Consider the following 25,192-nt stretch of genomic DNA (forward strand, 5'->3'; position numbering starts at 1 on the left):
CTGCTGTCCAAGACAATAAAAGTATTTCTATACATTAACAACAACAGGAAGGCTAAGGAGAATCTCCATGTTTCATTTGATGCAGGGGCAAATGTAGTGGCATAGGTTGAGGGAAAAGGCTGAGGTACTTAATCCTTCTTTGCCTCAGTATTTCATAGTAAGAGCAATTGTTCTCGGGGTACCCAGCCCCCTGAGCTGGAAGACAGGAATGGGGAGCAGAATGAAGCACCCTGTAATCTAAGGAGAAATTATTAGCAACCTGCTACAGCACTTAGACACACACAAGTCTATGGGGGTGGATGGGATCCACCCAAGGGTACTGAGGGAGCTGGTAGAAGTGCTCACTGAGCCACTTTCAATCATTTATCAGCAGTTGTGGCTAACTGGGGAGATCCTAGTTGACTGAAGGTTAGCAAATGTGATGCCCATATACCAGAAGGGCCAGAAGGGGGATTCAGGGAACTATAGGCCTCTCAGTCTGACCCCAGTGCCAGGGAAAGTCATGGAATATCTTGAGCACCATCACATGGCACATACAGGACAACCAGGTGATCAGGCCCAGTCAGCATGGGTTTATGAAAGGCAGGTCCTGCTTGACAAACCTCATCTCCTTCTATGATAAGGTGCCCTGCTTAGGGACTGAGGGAAAAGCTGTGGACGATATTTACCTGGAATTTAGTAAAGCCTTTGACATTGTTTCCCACAGCATTCTCCTGGCAAAACTGTCTGCTCATGGCTTGGACAGGTGCACTCTTTGCTGGGTAAAAATCTGACACAAAGAGTTGTGGTGAATGGAGATAAATCCAGTTGGTGGCAAGTCACAAATGGTGTTCCCCAGGGCTCAGTATTGGGGCCAGTTCTGTTTAATATCTATATCAGTGATCCGGATGAGGTGATCAAGACCACCCTTAGTAAGTTTGCAGATGATACAAAGTAGAGTGGGAGTGTTGATCTGCTTGAGGGTCCCTTCTTTAGTGGCATCTGTACAGTCTGGGTCGATGGGCCAAGGCCAATTGCATTAGGTTCAATAAGGCTAAGTGCTTGCACTTGAGTCACAACAACCCCATGCAACACTACAAGTCTGTAGTGTTCTTGGGGAAGAGTGTCTGGAAAGTTGCTGGGTAGAAAAGGACCTCAGGATGTTGGTCGACAGCCAGCTGAACATGAGCCAACAGTGTGCCCAGGGGGCCAAGAAGGCCAATGGCATCCTGGCTTGTGTCAGCAATAGCGTGGCCAGCAGGGACAGGGAAGGGATCTGACCCCTGTACTCGGCACTGGTGAGGCCGCACCTCGATTCCTGTGTTCAGTTTTGGGCCCCTCACTACAAGAAAGACATTGAGGTGCTGGAGCATGTCCAAAGAAGAGCAGGGAAGCTGATGAAGGGTCTAGAGTGAAAGTCTGATGAGGAGCATCTAAGGGAACTGGGCTTGTTTAGCCTGAAGAAAAGGAGGCTGAGAGGAGACCTGATTGCTCTCTACAACTACCTGAAAGGAGGCTGTAGCAAGGTGGGTGTTGGTGTCTTCTCCCAAGTAACAAGTCATAGGATGAGAGGAAATGGCCTCAGTCACACCAAGGGAGGTTTAGATTGGATATTAGGAAAAAAAATGTCACCAAACAATTTATTAAGCATTGGAAGAGGCTGCCTAGGGAAGTGGTTGAGTCACCATCCCTGGAGGTATTTAAAAGACCTATAGATGTGCACTTAAGGACATGATTTAGTGGTGGGCTTGACAGTGTTAGGTTAACGGTTGGACTTGATCATCTTAAGGGTCTCTTCCAGCCTAAGCAATTCTGTGATTCTATTCTATGGTTATACACTATGCCTTAGAATAGGTTAGATAATTTCTTCTGATTCCTAGCCATGGCTTTGGGAATGAAAATACCCTCAGAAATGTGCTTAAAATGCATTCAGGCATCCTGTGGATTGGTCTCTCTATTTGTATTCTTATTTGTGGCTGTTTGGTGAACAACTGTGTGGAAAAAAGTTTCATAAGCTAATTAAAAGCTGCATAAAATACATTTAATTTTATGACAGAGTAGTTAATCAGGTTTTCTGAGGCTTGTATCAATATTAAAAATAAGAACAAATAAAATATTTGTATTCTCAATAGATCCCTGTGTTGTGGTTTAAACCTGGCTGGCAGCTGAACACGACACAGCTTCTTGCTCACCCTCCCTGCCCAGGAGGATGGGGAGAAAATTGGAGGGGTGAAGGGATACTTGTCTTTTGAGATAAAACCAGTTTAATAACTAAAATAAAACAATAACAGAAAGCACAAATGGGTAACGTGGAATGTGATTACTCACCACCTGCTGACTGATACTTCGCCTGTTCCTGGCTAGCAATCTCAAAATACCAAGATCCTGCAATTGCAATCCTGAAAGCAAGAGAGGAAACCCCCGCAGTTTTGGCTGCTTCTCTTTTATATACTGAGCATGACGTTATAGGATATGCAATATTTCATTGGCCAGTTTGGATCTGGTGCTCTGGATCTGCTCCCTCCTAGCTGTTTCTTCACCTGTACGTGGACAGGACGTGAGGAGTTGGAAAGTCCTTGATCACATCAGTGTATTATCAACATTCTTCTCATATCAAATCCCATATTGAATCCAAAACACAGCACTATTCTGGCTACTAGGAAGGAAAATTAACTTTATGCCAGCTGAAACCAGGGGAGCATGCCATTTTTTCAAAATATGTCCTGATACCTTTAAGTCACAGTTTCTTCCCATTGATCCTTAGACTTACTAATTAATGTTCTCATTCAAGAAGGAGCCCAGGAGGGAAATAGATGAGCTGTGTGAATGCATGTCAGATCCTAGAGCCATGAGTTTTCAATAATGCTGTTCCTCAGAGGAGCATTTAGTTAATGTACAGCTGTCTCAGCTGTTTAAAACAACCTGGTCCTTGAAACCAGTAAATCTTATATTCTGCTGAGATTGCTTTTAAGATATTGTATTATTATATTGTAGTTCAATGCCAGGAACAGGGCCTTGGGAAAGGCTACTGAATGATTTTTCATTTGGCTTTCTTAGCCTGCCTGTGATTCTAGTCTCAAAAGTGGTGAATCATTATCCCACCTGGAATTTCTAAGGCCATGTGTGGCCCATTAGAAACTAGCAGTTTAGATACTAGGTTTTTTTTTTTTTTTTTTTTTTTTTTTTTTTTTTTTTTTTTTTCCAGAGCTGTTGTATAAAACATAGTGAATCAGCATACTGATAAAATGCAAATAAATTTATCTGTGGTAAAACTGATCTCCTTTCATCCTTTGTTCCATCTGTGGTCTTTCCAGTCTTTGAAGCTCTGCTACAGAGGACTTAATATTTAGCATAAGAAGTGTGTAAGCCTGATAGCTGTAACTCTAGTTCCCTTATTCAGTTCTAGGAAAGGTTGAGGATGATAATCTTGCTGAGAGACATGATATTTTACAGATATGATTTATTTATTTTACGGGCATTATTTTCTACTTGATTGTTTTCATGAGGCAACCTTTCTTCATAGGCAAGGGCATGCAGGCTTAGCAGAGAGGTTTTCTTATTCCTTCTGTTTCTGGACGAGTGCAAAAGGTGTCTCAATGCCATGTCAGTGCCACACTATGTGAGATGACCTGTACTATGTGTGTGTTACGTTTCTCCTCTGAAGCTGTGTAGAGACTGGAAAAGAGATTGCAAAGATGCGAGATGTACCCTGCTGCCTGGGTCAGCACAAGCTTACTATTTGAGTCAGACCAGGTAATCCATAATGAACTTCACCGTCTTTGGTGTCAGAGGAAGGTGAATAAATGGGACTGATCTCAAAGCCCTGTGTTATCCAGACTGTGATTTAACTGTTGTCTTGCCTGCTTCCTGTGCTTCTGTTGACAGCAGGCTGTGTTGGGAAACTGACCTTCTAGTTAAGTTATTGTGACCTGGTGAAAACTGTAGAATTCAATACTGGCCTGTTTCTTACCTTCTGTATTGTGCCTAGGCTGTACTGGACTCGTCAGAGGACTGCATTTTTGAGAAAGTTGGGATAGCAACCTCTGCAGTGTACCCAGGACTATATGCAGGAGCTAAAGATGTGAAATAAGCAATAAGGAAGATGTCAAACAAGTGTTGCATAGCTTGAGTTTTCACTGGAAAAGGGCAATGATGCAGTACCCTAGATGCAATGAATTTGCTTATTATTAAAATTCCATGGCTGGAGGGAAGACAGTTGTCTTTTGAGAAGCAATTACTTCCCCCTGCTGGCTTTCATACAATTGCAGCTACATTTGTCTGACCAAAAGGTTCTTTGTACGTTTTACATAGGGATAACATTTATGATTTTTGGTTTGGGATACAAAAATTCTTTAAAACTGAATGAATAGATAAATGGGAGGTGGGTCTTTTTTTTAAACTCTGCTTCTCGAATGACTGGTTATACAGTTTACATTGCCAGGCAGTCCCAGGGAAGCAGGGGAACAAGAATCATGGGAACAATCTTAAAAAATAATAACATCAGGGCAGTCTATTCTACTGGCAACAAATCAAATGCTAGTTCTGCTGGATCTATCCTTGTTACAACTCTAGATTTTTAGCCAGGTGTGGTTAAACATCCCATTTTGAACCATTTTTTTGGTTCCCCTTCATCTTCTCTACAGCTGTTGGTTGACAGGAAATGAAAATTGTCTCTAGTTTTGCAAGATTTTCTGTGTAATTGTCCATCCTGGAAGATGCCAGATAGCATTTCTTGTCTTGGAAGGTTAGCCAAATGTTTTGCCATTATCCCTCCAGTGTGCAGCAAGGCAGAAAATAGTGAGGTGGTTTTACTTGCATGAAGATGAGTTTCCTTTATGGATGGCCTGCCCTGTGCTGTTGAATCCTGTGCTTGGTGAAACTCATATTCTGCTGGTAGGTACGTATGACTTGGTCCAGAATGAAGTAGGATCCCTTCTTATCAGTGAAATGACTCTGAAACCACCCAGAAATGTTGGAAAAAGAGACAGTTACAGAAGTTAAAGGTTGGTTTTAATTGACTATTAAACCTGATTTCACCCAGAAGCATGGTAAGATATGGCTTATGTTTGCGGTTGGCTTGTTGTGAGAAATGTTGTAACAACTTCTTCATGGGTTTAAGAACATATTGTAGGGGTGTGTATGGGTATGTATTTCATCAAACCTTTAAAAAGATTTTTCTGTAACCATTTTGCCTCTCTAGTAAGTCATATATTATATCTTTGTTGGATTTTCCTAAATATTTTAGCTGTGAAGGGAAAAGTTAGTGGTGTAGTCATTGATAATTAGTAAACAAAACAAACAGTGAAAGGAAGAACTCAAGGAAAAAGAATGCATCGCTAGCTACAAGGTAATTAAGCTATGGAAGAGTGGAGGAAGTTACTATAATCTAGAGGATGTCCAGAAAAATGGAGATGTGTCCTTGATTGTATGTCCATTTTCCAACAAGTCATTGACTGTAGTCAATGTATTATGTACAAGGTGATCTTGATCTTATGAAGGCTTAACTTAAAGTTTGTGGTTTGATGCACCACAGATAGGCATTGGGAAGTCTCACTTAATCAAAGTATCTTTTGAAAAGGGTAGAGTACTGTGATTTTGGGAGCTGTGAAGAATTTTTATAAAAGTGTACTCATAATGATAGACTGAAGAGTATTGCAGCTGTTTGAGACGGTTCAATGAAACATGATATCCAAGTGAGATTTCAGAAGAAGGGTCCTTTTAAACTGATATATTTATATTTTTATTTGTTCAACCAATCAGCTAGATTTTAACTGTTACAGGTACCTCAAGAAAATTTTTTTCAAACAGCATTGATATTGTAGGTTTTAAGTTGTACCAGCTGTTGAATTGTGGAAGGTGTCAGGATTATCTATTTTTGTACACAGAGCAGGAAAAAGGTATAGTACTGTGCATTTCAGTAGGTGACGCAGCATGTATACACTAAATACAGATCTGCAAGGTTTTTTTCTGCTAGTGGTTTGCATTATGCTATTGTTCATATGCTTATATGCTCAGTGCTACTAGATTATATACTAGGTTATATGATCTAAGTGTGCAATAGGCAATGATTTTATCACTTATTTTCTTACAAGAGAAATCCAATAAATGACTAATTATTCAGATTGCAGGGAGATTTAGTCATAAAATTTATTTTTAAATGGTGGAAGTACTCCTTAAGCAATGGATATATCTGTGCAACCAACAGAGACCAAGGAAGTGGAGGGAGAGTCATGTTCTGCTAGTTGCTTTCTAATTATAAATCCAAAACACACTAAAAGCTTTGTCTTGAATTTCAGTTATTAGTTATTTACTTGTTCTGGCACCCATGGTGTATAAGCTGCAGCCTTTAAAATTCTTAGGAAAGATTGAGTAAAAAGAAGTTGAAAATACCATGAAGTTTCCTCATTTTCTGTTGTCAAAGATGGGAACTAGTGGAACTGTAAAGAAGCACTTAGGTGAGGTGCACTTTATGCCATCAGGTGTGCTTGAAAATTTGCCAAAAGAATTGATTTCCAGAAATTTTGCAAGTAAACATGCCACTTCTATGCATGTATGTGTCCTAGCTGTTCCCAGATTCTGATATACAGTGTCACTGTATGGAACATTCTAAGGCCTCTTCCATTTGAACACAAGTTATTTTGGGAATATTTGTCATGTGTTTAGTCAAAATAGATATGGTTTATCAGTTTTCCAGCTCTTGGCCTTCATCTGAATAAGCTTTTCTAGGCATTTTTCTGGATGGTAAGTAAAAATTCAGGGCAGGAAGAGGAGTGAATACTCTTTCTCTTATGGAGTTACTGATGAATGTTATTAAATTGAACATTCTGATTTTCTGTATAAAAAGATATATCTAAATGGAAAGTAAATGTTTTTATTTATTTTTATTTAACTTATTTTTCTAAAAACCTATTCTGGAAGGAAGGGATACTGCCCCCTCTAGGTGTCTCTGTTTCTCTCTATTACATACAGAGAGCTTGGGTGATTATCACACTAGAGCTTAATTCTGAGACAGCTAAAATTAGGTGAAAAAAATTCTACTATTAAGGTTCATTTTGACATTTTTTTAGTGCATAGTTACTCTTACTGAACAAGTGGGACTACAAAAGACACACGCTAAATTCTCATAAATCAAAACCACTTAGCTGGGACTCCCAGGACTCTTGATACTGGAAAGAATTAACTATATTTTCGATATCGTCATAAGAGAAACACTTGAGAGGAACTTACCTTTGCAGGTTTATACAGAAATTGAAGCTCCACCTTCAGAAGTCCACTGAATGTTTTCTCTCATCTTAATGCAGTTATGAAGAAGAGTACAAAAGACAAGCAGTCCTCCTCTGGGAGCAGTGTGTTGGAAGAGGTAGTAGTGAGTCTGTAGGAAGAGCTGGATGTAACCTGGCTGTAACCACAGTGTTTGCAGTCAAAACATAAGGCAGTGATACTCTCTTATTCTAGTGTTGGAATAGTTTTCCACAGTATGCACATACTAAATGAGAAAAAAAAGGCAGGAACATTGATATCAGCGGCAATAAGGAAGGTACTGGATTGACTGCTGTACTTTCTTTGTTCTAGAATTCCAGCAGTGCTTCAAAGAACTCCTCTTTCAGTTGTGACAAAGGATCACGGCAAGTATTTCATACTTTATATAGTAGTGTCACATAATGCTGTGGTGGTTTTAGGTGTTTTGTTATTTGTGGTTGTGATTTCTGCAAGACATGTACTGCTATGCAAGGACCGTTTTTACAGTCCCTGTCTGAAAAAAAAACTGGGCATATTTGCTGATCTTACTTTTAACTGAATGTCTGTAATCTGATTTTTCTTTTAAGAAGGACAAGGTAAGATGCCTGGCTGTGCACTCAACCTGGAAGAGCAGAAGTTAAACAGTATCCGTAGACTAACCTGTGAGATTAATTGCATTACATTGGTGTCTGTTGGAATTTGGGGACTCGTTTTGGATTCACTTTAGTGTTACTCAGAGCAGACTGCAAGATGGTATCTATCTGCAGTGTTTTACAAATCACTGGTGAATCTACCAATTTATATAGCATTTGCAGAATTCTACAGGAAGAGATTTGTGCAGATATGTATCTGTACCTGTATGTTTTCTGTTTAACTCCCAAATTTGCTGCACTAGTGTTTGTCAAAGTTCATTTTACTGCTTTTCTGCATTATTTGTCACGGAGATTTTTTCATTGTAGATTTGTTTGGCTAAGTCCATTTGTGTATTGAAATTAATAATTCGATCTCTGTAGTCATTTAATAAGTTACAACTGTAATGAAAATATTTGAAACACCAGATGCTTGACTGTATGAGTTCAAGTTGTTTCTTCTCATTAATATGCTGTGCTTGTTCTCGGCTGCCTTGCTCTGAACTGACACATCTTAATTTCCTCACAGAAGTGCAGACTTTGATCACATTATGGAGGAAGGCTATGAACTTGACCTCACTTACATCACAGAGCGGATCATTGCTGTATCCTTCCCTGCTAGCTGTTCTGAGGAAACATACCTCCACAATCTACAAGATGTAACCCGAATGCTCAAATCCAAACATGGGGATAATTACTTGGTATGTAATCAGTCTTTTGTGATACATCATCTTCTGTCCTGCAGGAAGACCACTTATAATGGTATACATGGACCTACAAACTAAAAGTTGCTTATCTAAAGTCTGTTTGGTCCATCTCTTACAGCTTTGCAAGCAAGTCTAAGATTTTTCACTGATGTTTTAAGCTCTTAGGCAAGGAAAGACATTAAAGCACTTTTCTGCTGGTGGCACTGCAGTCTCTGTTGTGATAGCACGTAGTAAAATGCTAAAGAATTATTGCACTGTTCCGTTGTCCAAAGCATACATTTGAAACATACACACCCTGCAATGTGGAGTGCGTTGATTTTTTTTTTAGCAGCCAGCTACATCTAGGTCCTCAGCTGGGTACCTAATGGTCTCTCACCATCATGTCTTGGCTGTCTCCACTATATATTGTGAAACAACATATAAAAGTAGGGTTGCTATTTGTGTGTTCTGTCCAGCTCTTTCTCATTAACTTGATTTAGACACTTTTTTTTTTCCTGCTGTTTAGTTTTCTATAGGAAATTAAGTTGTAAGCAAATCTATAATGAGCTCTATGTGCAGAATTAATATTTATTTTTAAATGATGACCCAAACTATTAATCTCCTGTGCTGTTTTCTGGGTGGAGCATCTAAACCTTATGGCATGTATTGTCTCAGCTTGTTCTGTGCAGGTAAATTTAAAACAGAGCCAATATTTTATTTACTTTTTTCTTCTATTGTCTTTTTAGTTAGCATGTGAAAACTATTAGAATCAAATCCACAGCTTCAGGACCATGAACTTGACTCATGGTGGAAATTAGTTTCTGGAGAGATTCCACCTAATGATGTAAATATATTATCTTTTGCTCACAAACTGAGGTGTCACAGGTGCATTATGAACCAGCTGTGGTCCCCAAGATGCACTTGTAATGTGGGCTGATGTCCTCAGCATGCTGCCTTCTTGACCTTGGCTTCAGGTGCTGGTAGCTTATAAGGCACAAGATAGTAATAGTTCAAAGGTGACTTGTATGTAAAGATTTACTTGTTCAAATTCACCTGTTCTCAGTGGCCTTTCCCATGTGACAGCAGCGTTTTGATACTTGTGAAATAAGCTTTTAGTCTCAGTCCAGTTAAATCTCAAATACCTCTTTGTATTATAAAAATCTGATGCATAGTAAGTCTTCTTTAGGGCCCCCTCTAAGTAGGTTTGCAATCAGTTTGTCTTGCAAAGTTTGAATCTGTGGGACTTTTTGGTTTTGTTTTAGTTTTGTTCTACTTGTACTCTAACGAGTACTTTGGAAATCAGATGGCTTGGTTAAAAGCAAGTTCGAGGCTGTTTGCTCCAAATAGGTATCTGCAAATTTGCAAGATAACCTGGCAAACCAAAGCCAGATTGTAGATCCAGAGAACTAATTTTTAAACTATCTTTTGTTTGTTGTGTTTCAAAGACTCCTTCAGCCTGCTCAAGAGGCATGTGTATAGAAGCAAAAAACCCAAAACCCAATCAAAAATCCACCCCCTGCCCCAAACAGGTATACAAGTGAGCAGTTCTGCTGAAATTGATGGGAACAATTTTATTTCATTGCATCAGGATCTCAGCTAGCAGTGTATACTACAAATTATCATTTGTCATTGCTTACCTAGCTGTTCTGCCTCCAGTTTTTTTTTATATATGTTAAACTGTTGCCACTACAGTTGATAGTGAGGACAGAGAAATGATACATCTAAAGATGGAGGAGTGCATTGTTGCCTGTTTGAGTCTCGGTTTGTTACAAACAGTATGAACAAAAAATCATAAATATTTAGTTTGCTCTAACAGTAGAGGAATTGTTGTCACAAACATAAGTAGACCTACAATATGCTAAAAAGGATGCAGTTAGTCTTCCACTAACATCTATTTATAGCATATGCTTCTCTTCAAAGAGTTCTGTGACCTCTTGTTTTGTTGTTGGATTTGAAGTGTTGATTCCTGTACTTTCTGGTCTCTACTCTGCACTGATAGGGTTCCTGGAGTCAGTTTGATCTCTGTAGCTTGAAGGGACTTCAGTACAATAGTATCTTTGAGTTGGGCATCTGATCCAGTAGTGAAAATACTCATCATGAACAGGGTTGTATCCTGACACACAGGAATTTTAAATTGATGTTACATATAAATACAACAAGATGAATTAAAAGAAGTTCTCACCAAATAGCACTTTTTTTTTTTTCTGTAAAAAATTTTAGGTGATTGGTCTCATAACATAAAGTTTTAACACTAGTTTTAAGAATTCTGTACTGAGAAATACAACTCTCCATGAAAGTGTTTTGCAAATATTACTACTGATAGAAAATTACAGCAGTTTGTGTGAGTTATTTGTATAAGACGCTTCTGGTTTAATTCCTGTTATGTTACAGTTGGTATTTCTGGAAGGATAACTATAGTCTTAATTGTAAATATTGATACATCTTCCTGATCCAAAATACATGGACAGTGCACATACAAATTTTTGCTTGCCATTTAGTTCTTCAGCAGTAATCTGTTTTAAAATGCAAACAGTATCTTAGAATAAAGACCATGTTGCTCATCATAGAAAGATGTTTTATGCTTTCTTTTGGGGTTTGATGTCAATGAAAATGTGTATGAAATGTATACCTTTATGGTCAATATCGTGTAATTTCAGAACCTTATACATCTTAAAATAGAAGATGTTTTCTTGGCTATCTTGTTAATTTTGGGACTTCTTTCTTTGGATGAATATCTTGTTAGAAAAGTATGCTTTTTCCTGAGGATGGTGTAATGTCTTCCTGCTTCTACTGTGTCCATGATGGGGTTGCACATTCAATTTAAGTACCACATCAGTGAGCAGCAGGCATTTCTTAACGAACGAGACAGAAATACTTGTATACACTGCTTTATTTTTATTTATCTTTATGATCATTTAGCAGCCTATCTCCTTAACTGTTCTTTATTAAGCACTGAATGTATAATGTACTGATGGGTTAACAGAAGAGTTGAAACATCTCACAGACTAAGCTATAGTTAAATAGCTATGCTGTATCTTCCCTGGGAAGTTTTGACTACTTTTGTTGCCAAACTCTCAAATTCAAATATTTAAGATTGTACCACCCTCCTAAGCTTTTCTTTAATTCTTTCGCCATGCAGTTATTCTGCATGATGCCCAGGTCTCTCAGTATATCTCTGACTAAAATAAAGCCATGTGAAATAATTAAATGTACATTTTGAAAAAGGACAATTAAAATTATGCTAATTTTGTTTCATCTCTAGTTTCATCTATAACTGAATACCTAAAATACATTTGCTAGTGCTACCTGACTTCAAATGTTAGTTTAGTTTAGCAAAGCAGTAGGCAAAACTGAAGCCTTAGCACTGTAGTGTATTGTAATTATCATGTGTTTCAAATATAGGTATTTACTACATAACCTGTGAAGTGTTGATGGTTGATAATTTTTTTCTTTCTTTCTGAACAGGTATTAAATCTCTCTGAAAAGAGATATGACCTTGCCAAGCTTAACCCAAAGGTATTGGTTGTCTTCTATAACATACCTCTCTTTCTAGTGTTATATACAGCCTAAATGGCCTGATAAGCCCTGAAGCTATGCAAACATTGATATACAGAGTAAGAGAACAACTTTTGGAAGATGATAAAAAGCCCCTACATTCATCCCTTTTCTGTTTATGTCTCTTAGGTTTGTGCTTTATGTAGTCATTCCTGTGTTTTGTTAAGACTTTGCACACAGGCCTGAAGCCTATTGTGACTGCTGAAAAATTCCTATTGAGTGATATAAATTTTACTCCAAGTGTACTTTCGTTGTACAGTCACAGGATACTGGGGGTTATATACTGTAATGTACAGTCTGATACTTGAAGCTAGTGAACTTGGTTCAGATATAGACTTCCCTTTTGTGCTGTCTTTTCATAGTTGCTTCTGTGCACAACTGAGACATAAGGAAGGTAGCTATTGATGTGTCTGGATTTTGTTCCTCCTCACTGATTGTTGTGTGTGTTTGTTGTAAAAGATGATATGCACGTACTCTTAGGCAGTTGTTATAAGGCTGGAGTAGCACAGATGTGTGTGTATAGCAGTATATTTACAGGGATATATTCTACCCCAGGAAAATACTACTAGAACTCCTAATTTTGAACTTAGGAATGCTTTATTGATCTTGAAGGATTTAAGTTATTCATGGTTACTGGTTTTGTTAAGGTTAACGTATTATATGCATATAAGAATAATAGGTTGAGTAAACTTATACAGAAACTAAAGTTCAATAGAAGATATGAACAAAATGTTGAGATGTCAAATCTGTTGCACATAAAGGAAATAAATTGCAAATTAAATAAAAACAACCACAAAGTACTGCACCAGGCTAGTTAACATTGTTTGTTCTAATTTTGATCTTCTGAATATTTTACTATTGTAAAATACCTGGATTTCTTATTGAGAATTTTTCAGGAAATCATGATCTTCACAAATGTTGTCATTTGTGAGTAGTTGGTGGGTTTTGGGGGGATTTTTTTGTTTGCTTGTTTATTTTTATAAAAGTACTAGTTTCTTAAAAAAATCCCAAACAAATCCCCATCTTCCCCTTAAGAGACAGTAAGCATATTTTAGTTACATCATGGCATTTGAATGACATAATTATCTGGGGTTGGAAAAAATGTGGAGAATCTTCACCATCACAATTATTTGAAGCCAAATTTTAATATGTAGTATTAGGGTCAAGGCACCTCTTGTGAATGTTGCTTGTTTGATTTCAGATTATGGATGTGGGGTGGCCTGATCTCCATGCTCCGCCTCTTGATAAGGTGTGCACCATCTGCAAGGCTATGGAGTCATGGCTGAACAACGATCCTCAACATGTAGTAGTGATCCATTGCAGAGTAAGTGAGCTTTGGGTTTACACATCGCCTATCAGTTTGTATTTATTTTCAAAAACCTTGTCCTTTATTCTACTCATTTTGAAAAATAACAAAATAAATTTGATTTGGTTTTGTGTGCCAAACCTTCAGTCGATTTAAGAAAGATTAAATCCACTACCTTGCATGCTTGTTAAATACTACTTTTTACAATAACTAAGGTTCCAGCCCCTGATCTGGTCATAGTATGCAGTGATGCTAGTTTGCGTCCTTCAAACTACTGCTGTCACTGCAGTGCCTTACAGCAAAGCTATCATTGTGTAGTGTTCCTACTTCTCCTTGCTTCCTCACAATGAAGAGAAATAAAGAGAAGCCTTAATTAAGTGCAGATAAAATGAATTCAGAACTGAGTTGGTAGTTGTGCTGGTGACACCTGAGGCAAATCTGTCTCTGTATCACCGGCAGATGTTACTCTAAACAGAATGAGGGTGATAATGGGACCAAAATTTCTTTTCAAGTCAGGTGGTATAATCCCCAGTCCTGAATTGTTTGCAGGCAGAATGCGATGTTTGTATGAAACACTACTGCATTCTTACTAGTTTCAGGACTGCTGACGGGAGAATAGCCCATACATGGGACAAAAGAAAAGAGGGCAAAGTTTTCCTAGGTATTTTATCTACAAATTGATAATGCATATTGTTGATTAATGCCTTTCCATAATGACTTTAAAGTTTCCAACCCCGAAGACAGATACAGCTGCTTGTATCAGCTGAAAGACTGAAATTGTTTTGAAATCCATGAGAATTACTGCATGGTAAAGTGTACTGAATTTGTTACATGAATTATTTAGTAAGATTTTGGAACATTTTTTTAAAATTGTCTGTAGAGAAATAAGTAATAACTTAAAAATCTCAGGTGCTGGAGAGGTGAAAATGTCCAAACCTGTCAAAACCTCATATGCTTTCCAAAGTAGGTATTTTATAGCATTTCATGCCAGAAATTGCAACATTGTCTAGACTTGTGTTTAATGTTCTCTGGAAAAAGTAATATAAAATTAGCATAGTTGACACAATGCTTCTACTACTGGTCAAGATTTTTTTTTTGTAAAATAATTTCCTACCAGTCAGTAAGACATGAGATACATGCATAGCTATCATACTCAGTGTTTTTGTGCCACTTGTCAGCCAGCTTTCACAGATAGACAAGCTGCTGCCCATCGTTACAACCTTTGCAACAACACAGAAGATGAATGAGGAAAAAAAAGGACTCACTGAATCTCCTGTCTCAATGTCTTGTTTAGTATGGATCTTAAAAAAATGCCCAGTGTAATAAATTATTACTCCCTTTTTCCTAATACAGGGAGGAAAAGGAAGGATAGGCGTAGTCATATCATCATATATGCATTTCACCAATGTTTCTGCAAGGTAAGTTGTGTATAATGTATATTGTATGGTTTTTACAATTAAGGAAATATCAGAAAAAGATGCCTTTAAATTGTCAGCTTACTGGTTGTCAGTTAAATTTTGTCAGGTTTTCTTCTCAAAGAGTCTTAAAGCATGTCTTAAAACAGCCTGCTTTCATGACAGTATTCTTGTGCTCCTGCTTTTCAGCAGGAGGTTGGACTAAGTGACACTCCTAAGGTCCCTTCTAATCTGAGATATTCAATGATTCTGCAGGAAAATTCTCTAAAGGGTCTTTCAAAATGAATGAAGAAATGTGCAAATAACCATTTTTATATGATATCATCATCTTTATTCTGTTAAGCCCACTTATCTGTCACATCCATCAAGTTACCTCTTTTGAATTAATGAGAAACTATTCCTAAAGTATTTAAGGAAAACTGCTATTAGAATCTGGAATCAGTATTTGAATAGGGAATTACTAGACATGGACCAAAGTGCAGATTGCATATTAATAAATAAAAACTTTATCTTCTAGTCAGTACAAACAATAGATGTCTGATTACTTAGTTTTAATTGTTTCTTTTAGAGTGCTCAAATTATGAAATGACAATTGACAATTTCTGTCAACAAAGTAAAATTTGATAAATGACCTCAAAAGGATGAAATGTGGGGGCTTTGAGGATTTTAATCAAGTTGTTTTCCCTTGGTCTCTTTTATATAAACATATATAAATGTATTAAATTAAAGATACACTGTAAAAAAAAAAATGGATAAACCAAACTTGGTTCTGAATTCACACCAGTCTGTCAGTAATAGATTTGATCCATTACTATAGTGGATGAAGTCCTGAATCATTATAGGCTAATATCAAATTACTCATGGATTTCACTAAAACTAGCATCTGAGAAAGCAATCCGGGTTCACTCTGGTAAGCCTGATGGCTGGGTAGTTGTAGACTAAGAAATTAAGGGCATTATATACACCAATATGTGCTGAAAAAATAAATATATATGTCTTCAAGTAGTAATTGGGACAGTCATTGCCACAATTTTGTAATATTTTGTTGAGATGTATTGTGAATGACAAAATCTGTCAAGCAAGGATAGTATAGTACTGTGATGTGATCTCAGTGTTGCAATATTATGTCATCCTTAAAGGTGGTACCTGGCTATAAACACATTTTAGTAATGCCATAACAGAACAACACCTGGATGTGATTGTAAAGCCCAGCGATGAAAGGCGTCATCTTCTACCCCAAAGAAATTCATGATTCCTGCTGTGAGGTTGTGGGGGTGGAGAGGGTTTGGAAGCCAGCCTTTAAATTTCTGTACGTCTGTCAGCTCCTATCCAAAACTTAACTTTTCTGTGTAGCAACGAGGTTGGGGAAGTTTCCCAGATAACTTTTGTATACCTGGAGCATTATCAAGACTCTTCAAAATGGTACACAGCAACCTCACAGAAGCAGAAATTACTGCAGGTGCTGCTGTTGAGAGGGTGCCAGCTGCTGTGTCAGAAATGGTACTTGGAAGACTGAGGATGTTCACATTAAAGTTCCTAATTATCTGCATGCATGTGCCAAAAAATCTAGGCTTAGTGAAAAGCCATTTGATGTGACCTCCTTTTGGTTATATGTTAGAAATATTTGATTTCCTCTTTTTGAAAGGAAAATTTAATGAGGGCAAACAGAGCTCATTGTAGTAGTTGGTAAACTCTGTTTACTGGTGAAGTACTACCAGTCTTAGGCCAGTTACAAGGGGATTACTTAAATTCTGGGTGGTAGTATGGGTGAAGATATATGTTGGGTTGGGTGAAGGAGAGAGGTTTTGGGTCAGTATTATAAGCACACACCATGTAATCTTTAACATCCATGACGAAAAGGCATAACTTTACAGCCTGATCCAGCACCCTATCAAGACAATCAGTAACTTCCGATTAATTCTTAGAAAAGGTATACATTTCATTTTTAGCCTGATATGCAGATGTATACTTTGTGCAGGTTTTTTTCTTCAGAACTCATTTAGGTTGAACTAGATGTGGAATTTAAAATTTGAAATTCCAGAGTCTAATTATTTTGAAACTTCTGCTTTTTTAATGTCCTGATGTTAATTAACACTGTCAACTACATATGTTAAGAGACGGGTTGTTTATCTGTTATGGATATGACAGAATCAGTATAGTATGTTACTTGGCATTTGTGATTAACAGCATTCTAACTGATTTTTGGCACTTTGGTTTCGTTTTTTTTTATACCCTCTTGCCTTTCTCTGCACAGATGCAGAAGACACACATCAGAGACATTTTGGATAGAAAATGGAAGAAAATGTACTTTTCTAAATATGTTGCTCCTTAATTATGTGTTTGAAGAGTTTGTGATTGTCTGATGCAAAACGTTTTTTTCAAAGATTGACACTTTCATTTTAAACTTTCTCTCCATTGGTGGCTTAGGGCACAGGAAACAAAGACTGAATGGATTATTTGTCTGCTTAAATGATCCTCTAGCCTGTCATCTTCTGCATCTCATGCACTGTACTATGGTCAGAGCTAGGCAGTGCTTTTCATTCCATAATGTTGCTGCTTCTTTTTAAAAAAGAGACTAAGTCTGTATTTTGCACAGAGAACTCCCCAGTGGCAGTCTCAGGAAATTATAGCAAGTATCCTTCTTTTTCAGCCTGAGCTGCTTGGCTTTGCTAATGTTTATTACATTATGACTTTAACATATTCATGTTGGAAATATGCAATCCAGTTAATTGAATAAAGGAGTGGGTGCTTTGCCTCAGGAAGGAAACTTCCTTAAGCTGTGGAATGAGGAGGTGTCAGTAGAAAAAACATTCTTGTCTGACCCATAAGTGCCAGAGTTGTTGGTTAGATGCTTCTTCCTTTTTCTTTTTCCTTCCTTTCCTTTTTCCTTCCCAGTATTTTGGCATATTTCAAGCAGTAACCTGCTGAATTTCCAAGATAACCTCAAACTGAAATAACATGGTATCTCTTTCTCTGTCTTGACAGTGCTGATCAGGCTCTAGACAGATTTGCTATGAAGAAATTCTTTGATGATAAAGTTTCAGCTTTAATGCAGCCATCCCAAAGAAGGTATTTAATTTGTTTCTGATTCATACCAATAAGAAATGTCATTGTTATCTTCTGTCCCTACCCATTACTCTCTCCCCTGCTATGTGAAGGTTATTTCCACAAGATCCTCCAGTGATTCCTGAACTTTCAACACTTTATCTTTTATTAATATTCCTTGATTGATGAGATTGCTCCTTCAGTTCCTGCACATAGCCTGAGAGAGATAAGACCTTTTGTACCACGCTGGTATCTACATGTGTTCTTACTGTATTGTTTGCTAACAAAAAGAGATGCCACAATCTATTTGATTGCTCCAAGATAATAATAATAAACTCAATTTTTCTGTGGTATAAATGATGTGTATGGAATCTGTGTTGATTAGTGTGCAATAAAGATCTTAGTACTTCTTATTTGAAGGATCTGCAGATCATGCATCTGCCCTATATTCATGCTAGTAGATTTTTGTCAAAGCATGCATTATTCATTCTGTCTATTTGGATGTCTTAACTTTTCAGTCTGTCTGCATGAATAAGGTTGAGTTAAGACTCAAAGTAAGCAGTTTGGAAAGTGAATAGTTCTGGGGCTTGCATTTAGCTTACTGCCAAGAGGTAATGAGGGATTCTGTACCAAAAGAGATTGCTATCCCTCAGACAAGTAATTGTCATATAGGTGAATCTTCTTTTAGAAACATAAAATATCAATTGTATTTAATTTAGTAATTACTGTTTGCTTTTGGTCTTAATAGGCATGTGTACAGTAGGTTTTAAAAAATTGTTTAAAGGATAAGGCTTTGCTAGTAATCAAACTAGAAAAACTAAGCAGTAACAACGAGTGTAAAGCATTTGGTTCTCTTAATTTCTAAATAAGCAAAACTCTTTCGCTACTTTTTGAATCCATTTGGTGGTCTGAAGAGCTCTTTGACTTGAAAAATCGTAACACAGCATTCCATTAAACTTGAAATAAACTTTTCATAACTAGAAGTTAACCGGCCTCTTTTTTTTCCTCACTTTTATGCCTACATATATATGTGTCTTGCATTTTAATAATCAGGATTTGAGTGGTGCCAACCAGATAGAGAAATGTGAACCATAGGAGCAAAGGGAAATAGATGTTCTTAATCTTCTCATCCGGTAGACTCATGCATCAAGCATATTTCCATAGGAGCTGAGGATCCTCACAAGCAGACTCTGAATTGTGCATGAAATCAGTTTTTACAGCCATATTGAGAGGAAGCTTCAGTAGCTACTAACTTAGGATACATATGCAAGCCCTAAAGCTAGAGGTGAAATAGGTGTAAACAGTGATATCTAGCTTTCCTACCCTATTCAAGCACAGTTGCTTAATTCTTCTGGGGGATGGGAGCGGAAGTCTCAGAGAGACTCTGTTCACCTCCTGACTGATGGAATTAGTGTCTTTGCTCACCAGGACTGAACTTGAGCTGCCCTTACCCTCTTCCAGATACATGCACACACAGGTACTCTGGAGCGTCACTCCCCATGAGGACAGAGGAGGTTCTCCAAACCATTTGTCAGAACTTTTATTCTCCTAAACCTGGCTTTTTCTACCTCTGGCTGGCCTGGCAGTGGCTACTAATTCTGTTGCAGAGAAAGGAAAACCAACTCTGTAATACTTGTGGGTAATTTAACAGTAATTTTTAAATCTAATTTTCATCAGTTAGTCGCTTGAATCACCTTTTTAAGGTGCTTTTTTTCCTGAAACTGTTCTTGGATAATTAATTAGTGATGTCCTTATTAAAATCCAGTTGATGTATAAACAGGTATAATTTGGGTGAATATCAGAATGATAAAATTGGAAAATATACCCATTATTTGTATTTTGAAACTTTTCTCCACTAAGTTTTATCCAGAAAAAAATTAAGTGCATCAATCCTGAAAATATCACTTAGGTTTTCCCCACTGCTAGTTGAATGCTGTAACAGTGGCAAAAAAAAAAGTAACTGTAGACCAGGTCTCCTATTTTGAATCCATTCTGGCAATGCTTAAAGTGGATACTTATTCTCAGATAAGCAGTTGAAGGTTTGCCTGAATAAGAAGTTCAGATACAAACTCTTCATATTAAAAAAAAAATCTCATAAACCTTCAGGATAAGTCTTTGAACGCGCTTCTCAAAAACAAGCCAACTGTCTATAAGCCTCTTAAATGCACTGCTTTCAGAAGGGTATTCAAAAATTCTGTCAAATTTTTAGGATAATTAAAGACAGGTAGTTGTAGAGGGAAAACATTCAATCTGAGAGGTCACTGACAAAATGTTTTATCACATTGTTTTTTGTCACGTAGGTGTGACAATTTGTAAATTTGTGCTTTTGATACCAAATATTTTCAGAAAGACTGAAGGATGAAACCAAAAAGCAAATTTGTCTTTTCTTATTATTTCAAAATAAAATAAGCTTTGCTAGCTGTCTATAAAATAAAACCTATTTTAAACCACTACAACCTCTGTTCTGAGGTAATAAAACTGTCGTTGGGCAGGATATCTTTAGTTGTGATGTTATCAGGAACATGCAGTAAGGGATCAGTTAATGAGATCTATGCAGAAAGGAGGGAAAAGGTGATTTTAGTTTTTCTATACATTCCTGAAAGTGAAATTAAATGAAGGTCATGTCATGGGGACTCAAAAATCTGTAAAAAAATTAAAGGAGATTGATTTCCCTTGGTTAAGGAGATAGGAGGATTTTGTTTAACCCATGTTGTAGTGATACTTGCATGTACTTGTTCGTGAGCTTTTGACCAAACCAGATATTAAATAGCAGAAATACTATGATTTCGACATTGCTATGGTCATTTTCCTCTGTTTGGTGCTGAATGAGATTGCTTCTCATCATGAAGATGTTACTTGTTTGCATTGGCCTTAATGCTAAGATTTCTGACAAGGGCACTTCACTGTAAATGGAGTGGGACCCATGTCATGCTGCTGTGAAAGCCAATTGAGACCTTCAGTTGCATCTAGAAGTGTATACCAAAATGATTGACTTTACTATCTCTGCTGGTTCCTTTCTTATTTAGAGTAGTGATGTAAATAACTAAAATAAAGACATCAACAATAGCAATGTAACAGGCATGAATTTAATAAAGTGGTAAATTAAAGTGTCTTTGCATGCTATTTTGTGAAGATTATTCTTTTGGACTTATGTGTAATGTCACAATTCTATTCACTACCTATAGCCTAGAAATATGAATGTGTAAAAAATGTATTTCTCTGGTAGCATTGCTGGTTTTATTTAATTCAGATAATTTTTTATTCTTAGATACGTGCAATTCTTAAGTGGCCTTCTGTCTGGATCTGTGAAAATGAATGCAACCCCTCTTTTTCTGCACTATGTTATCCTTCATGGCATCCCGAGCTTTGATGCGGGTGGAGGTAAATTACCTAACTTTTCCTATCCAAATGTAGGCTCAAAGTCTTGTTTCATTTTGGAGCTTTCTAGAAAGCCTGTGTGAATCTAAGAGCAGAGTTGATGTTCCTTGGTGTCAGACCAAATATTCCAATAAAAGAACCAGGAAATATCCCAAGAGTAAAAATTAAAGCAGGTGAAATCAAATTTTTGTTCCTCATTAAATGAAAAGTTGATGCTATTCATGTCTACCTAGTTTCTGAACAGTTGTGATCCCAGTCCCTGCAAAAGAGCTCTGGTCAGATTTCACAGTTATTTCCTCCTTGTTTAGGAAATAAACATAAGTATCATCTCTTTTCTGGTTTGAGATTGGATTTTCTGTAGGAAAGCCATTTGGATATGGTGTGACTCTAAGGCGACCTGCTATAATAATTGGCTTTAAAATGAGGATACTAAACCAAGATACTGTGCTAGAGCATAGTAAAACTCTTATTTTTATCATCTGAGAGTTAAAAGCACCTGTTTCTGCAAATTTATGTTCATGACATTTCAAATGGTCTATTGTTGGTTAGTCTTTTTGGTCTGGTTTTATTTCTAAAACAACTATTTCAAGAAGACAAGGTCTTATTTGTTCTAGTAAGAAATTTAAGGGACTTAAGAGTTTAAAAAAAACCCCACAATGTAGAGCAAATATTTTGTTTAATTTTGAAAATGTCTTTTGGTTTGGTTTTCTTATTCAGGTTTGGGTTTTTTTGTTTTGTTTTGGCCATTCTCTTTCTTCCCTTAATTTTGTTTTCCTGCAGAGAAAGTGAGAAGGAAGACAATAAGGACCAAAGTGATCCTTATTTCTTTCTTTTCCAGAATGCTTTAAAATCCCCTTCTCCTCAATTCAGAACTAGTTTGAAGATCAGGAAAAAGTGACTTTTTCATAAGATATAATCAGACACTGTTTTTCACGAAAATGAATCTGTCAAAGCTAATTTTGCTTTGAAGGGTATTTTGACAGTCAACATTGTGCCACTTTGCTCAGTCTGGATGTGTGTGAAGCTTCCTAGTTGTAATGTTCAGGTAAAGGAAAATAATTACCAAACAGTCTTTTCTATTGACTTCATTTCAGCTTGCCGGCCTTTCCTGAAGTTATACCAGGCTATGCAACCGGTTTATACATCTGGAATATAGTAAGTTGTAAGCATTTTCCTTTATGTTTTAATCCAAGTTTTAATTCTCATAACTGCAGAATTGCAAAGTCTTTTTGGTTTGTTTTTGTTTCTTTAAACCATAAATTTTATTTTCCTTTTCTCTCCCGTTAAGTAGCGTAGGGCCAGAAAATCAAAGCCGAATCTGCATTGCTATAGACCCTGCCCAGCTTTTGAAGGGAGATATTATGGTAAGTTCATTGTATGGAATAAAATCTAGTACTGTGTCATTTAGTTTACAGTGTCTGACCTGGTTTGTATTCTTGTAAAAAAAATAGAGCAAATGGTTGCACGTAGACTACAAAGCAGGTTATTAAGTTAATTTAGTCATCATTTTTGAGTTTTATAGGAATCAAAATTCCTATAAAACTCAAACTAGAAGGCTTTTAGGAGCTGAAACAATTGCTCTCAGCATTCCCATTTCATAGCATCATCAAGTACAGTAAGGCCTACGTCACTATTTTCTTCATAAAAAAATGCTTTGGGGAGCATTTGTAACTAGCCATTAAAATACCCTTGTCCTGTAATTTGTCAGGTAACACGCACAGTCGTAGAACTATATGTTATAAATAAAATACCTAAGTAATTCTGAACTCTTTTGGGACTGAAGAAGGTGTGATACCAAGTAAAAGCCTTCTGATTATACAAGCACTTCAGTATTTAGAAAGCAATTTATATGCACTAATATAGTGCGTGTAATTCCCTGTGTGCAAATAACTGGTTGAATTGAAGCACTATCATTTTAAGTCTCTGCTCTCTCTCTTGTTGAACACAGTTATGCACAGAGGAAGCGAAGAAGGATAGTTGCTGTGCTTTTCAACTTTTTAAACTAAAAGGACAGAACAATATGTGGAATGAATGGTGGGGGGAATATGGTCAGAAAGTATTCCTGGTCTAGACTTGCTTGTCTTAAGTTTAGAGAATTTGTTAGAACAGTGTGAATAGTATGTGGTGATACAGCTCAGCCACAGCTGTTGAAAAGCTGCACTGACATCTTTAAATTCATGTAGGTATTTCCCAGCATATTACAGCAGCTTGCATTAATTCTTGAATATGGTGTTAGAAGGTGGTGAAGTCAGAACTCAAAGTTAAGCTTAGACTTTATTGAGAACTTATTATGTATACTGAGTCCTAAAAGATGTTTTAGGTATCCTGTGTATAGGTGTTACTGATTATAAGAGAGGCCAGATTTTCATAAACAATTACAACTCTATGTAAGTAAATTGCTTAACATATGCTAAATTGAGATTATTCAAGGCTGTTTCTTTGAATCAGAAAGCAGAAAGAAGTAGGAACTATGTATTTCTCTGAACTGATCCAGATTCAGCGTTTTTTATGAACACGATTTTGTAAAAAACTTCCGAATAAAGCCAGGACATGTGCAAAGACAAAACTGTTGACCAGTTGGAAAAATATGTGGCTTGTGTAGAGAATACCTGAAAAAACTCACCTCTGGTATATGAGCTGAAACATTTCAGAAACTGTCCTAGAAGTTGTCCAGAATTATTATTTTCTGTCTAGAACACTTTTCTTACTCTGCTTTAAAGGGTGTTTTTTGTTGTCATCTTAATGCATTTCAGTACCATCTTCTTTATCATGAAATCCTCTATTATCAGGATAGTATCATAAAATTTTCAGTCCTATGATTAAGGTTACCAAAATTTTATATATATTCCTATAAGAATGCTGAGCAGCTTTGTATTACAGTTGACTCGGGGAATTCGTAGGTAAAATATCCATAGATTTAGTCTAAGGGAAAGTGATGTTAGAGAGTAGGTGTATTGTATTCACCTTTAGCTGCTGAAATGTTATTTTTACAGAGTTCTGTGTTGTTCTAGCCAAGGTGTCAAAACCTACTACCAGCTTCCCACAGTAACTTGAAACAAGATGCTGTCATCACTAGAGTAGGTTTTTAAAAAGTCCTAAAATAGATGTAATTGGCTTGCTTCTAAAAACTCGGCATATTCTTCAGTTATTTTGAAATGGGTGTGCTGTAATTCAGTTGTACATTTATTTGGTACTGTGAAGAAGTATGGATACAAGTCAGCATTCCAACATTGTACTGATGAACGCTGTGATTCTGAATCATAATCTACTGATTGGTGACGGATAGTGATGAAAACAGTAATTATTATTTTTACACATTCAGAACTATCTTGCCTTGGGCCTGTATAATTTTAAAGGATGGAATAACGCATACACTGCTTGTTACAACATCAGAGGTGTCTGCAGGAATTTGCTCTGTGGCTGCTTTACTTAGCAACTAATGCATACATTTTATGCATACATACAACTAATGCCGTTAGTTCGGCTTCGTACGAAATGACTTCCTGACATATTTCTCTCTCTTTCTAGCTGAAGTGTTATCACAAAAAATACCGGTCAGCTACTCGTGATGTGGTTTTTCGCCTTCAGTTTCACACTGGGGCTATTCAAGGACATGGCCTGGTGTTTGGCAAAGAGGATTTAGACAATGCCAACAAAGGTACTTGCCTTCTGTGGTTGGTTGGATGTGTATGTATGCAGGGGTGCATGTGTGTGCCTGTTCATGTGATGATCATCTTTAGGACCTGTTTTTAAAGGGATTCTTGTTTTTTCTCCATCCCTAATTTTAGGGAAAGGGAGACTACTTTGTGTTAGTTAACGCATAGCATGTAACACAGGAAAACCCCTAATGAGAAGAAATGCTCTTCAAGTGAGTTAACTTGTCAAAATAATTCAGATGTTCCTATGTAGTCCTTACCTCCTCAGACATTTATAAAAAACCCCAGACGTTTGTTTAAAATG

General features: G+C 36.9%; 1 protein-coding gene across 4 annotated transcripts in view; it reads left to right on the forward strand.

Moving 5' to 3' along the window:
• Positions 1–25,192, forward strand: part of TNS3 (tensin 3) — a 200,180-nt gene that overhangs the window by 80,033 nt on the left and 94,955 nt on the right. For 3 of the 4 annotated variants that reach the window (XM_026841769.1, XM_026841770.1, XM_026841767.1), the window contains 10 exons: positions 7,552–7,604; positions 8,377–8,548; positions 11,999–12,049; positions 13,290–13,412; positions 14,748–14,812; positions 17,795–17,878; positions 21,123–21,235; positions 22,327–22,387; positions 22,521–22,596; positions 24,761–24,890. In XM_026841769.1, coding sequence (XP_026697570.1) covers positions 7,552–7,604; positions 8,377–8,548; positions 11,999–12,049; positions 13,290–13,412; positions 14,748–14,812; positions 17,795–17,878; positions 21,123–21,235; positions 22,327–22,387; positions 22,521–22,596; positions 24,761–24,890 — 928 coding nt within the window. The remainder of the gene's footprint in view (positions 1–7,551; positions 7,605–8,376; positions 8,549–11,998; positions 12,050–13,289; positions 13,413–14,747; positions 14,813–17,794; positions 17,879–21,122; positions 21,236–22,326; positions 22,388–22,520; positions 22,597–24,760; positions 24,891–25,192) is intronic. The other variant, XM_026841768.1, reaches the window with a different exon arrangement.

This window comes from Athene cunicularia (assembly GCF_003259725.1).
Source record: "Athene cunicularia isolate RWA chromosome 2 unlocalized genomic scaffold, athCun1 chr2_part1, whole genome shotgun sequence".
Taxonomy (NCBI): domain Eukaryota; kingdom Metazoa; phylum Chordata; class Aves; order Strigiformes; family Strigidae; genus Athene; species Athene cunicularia.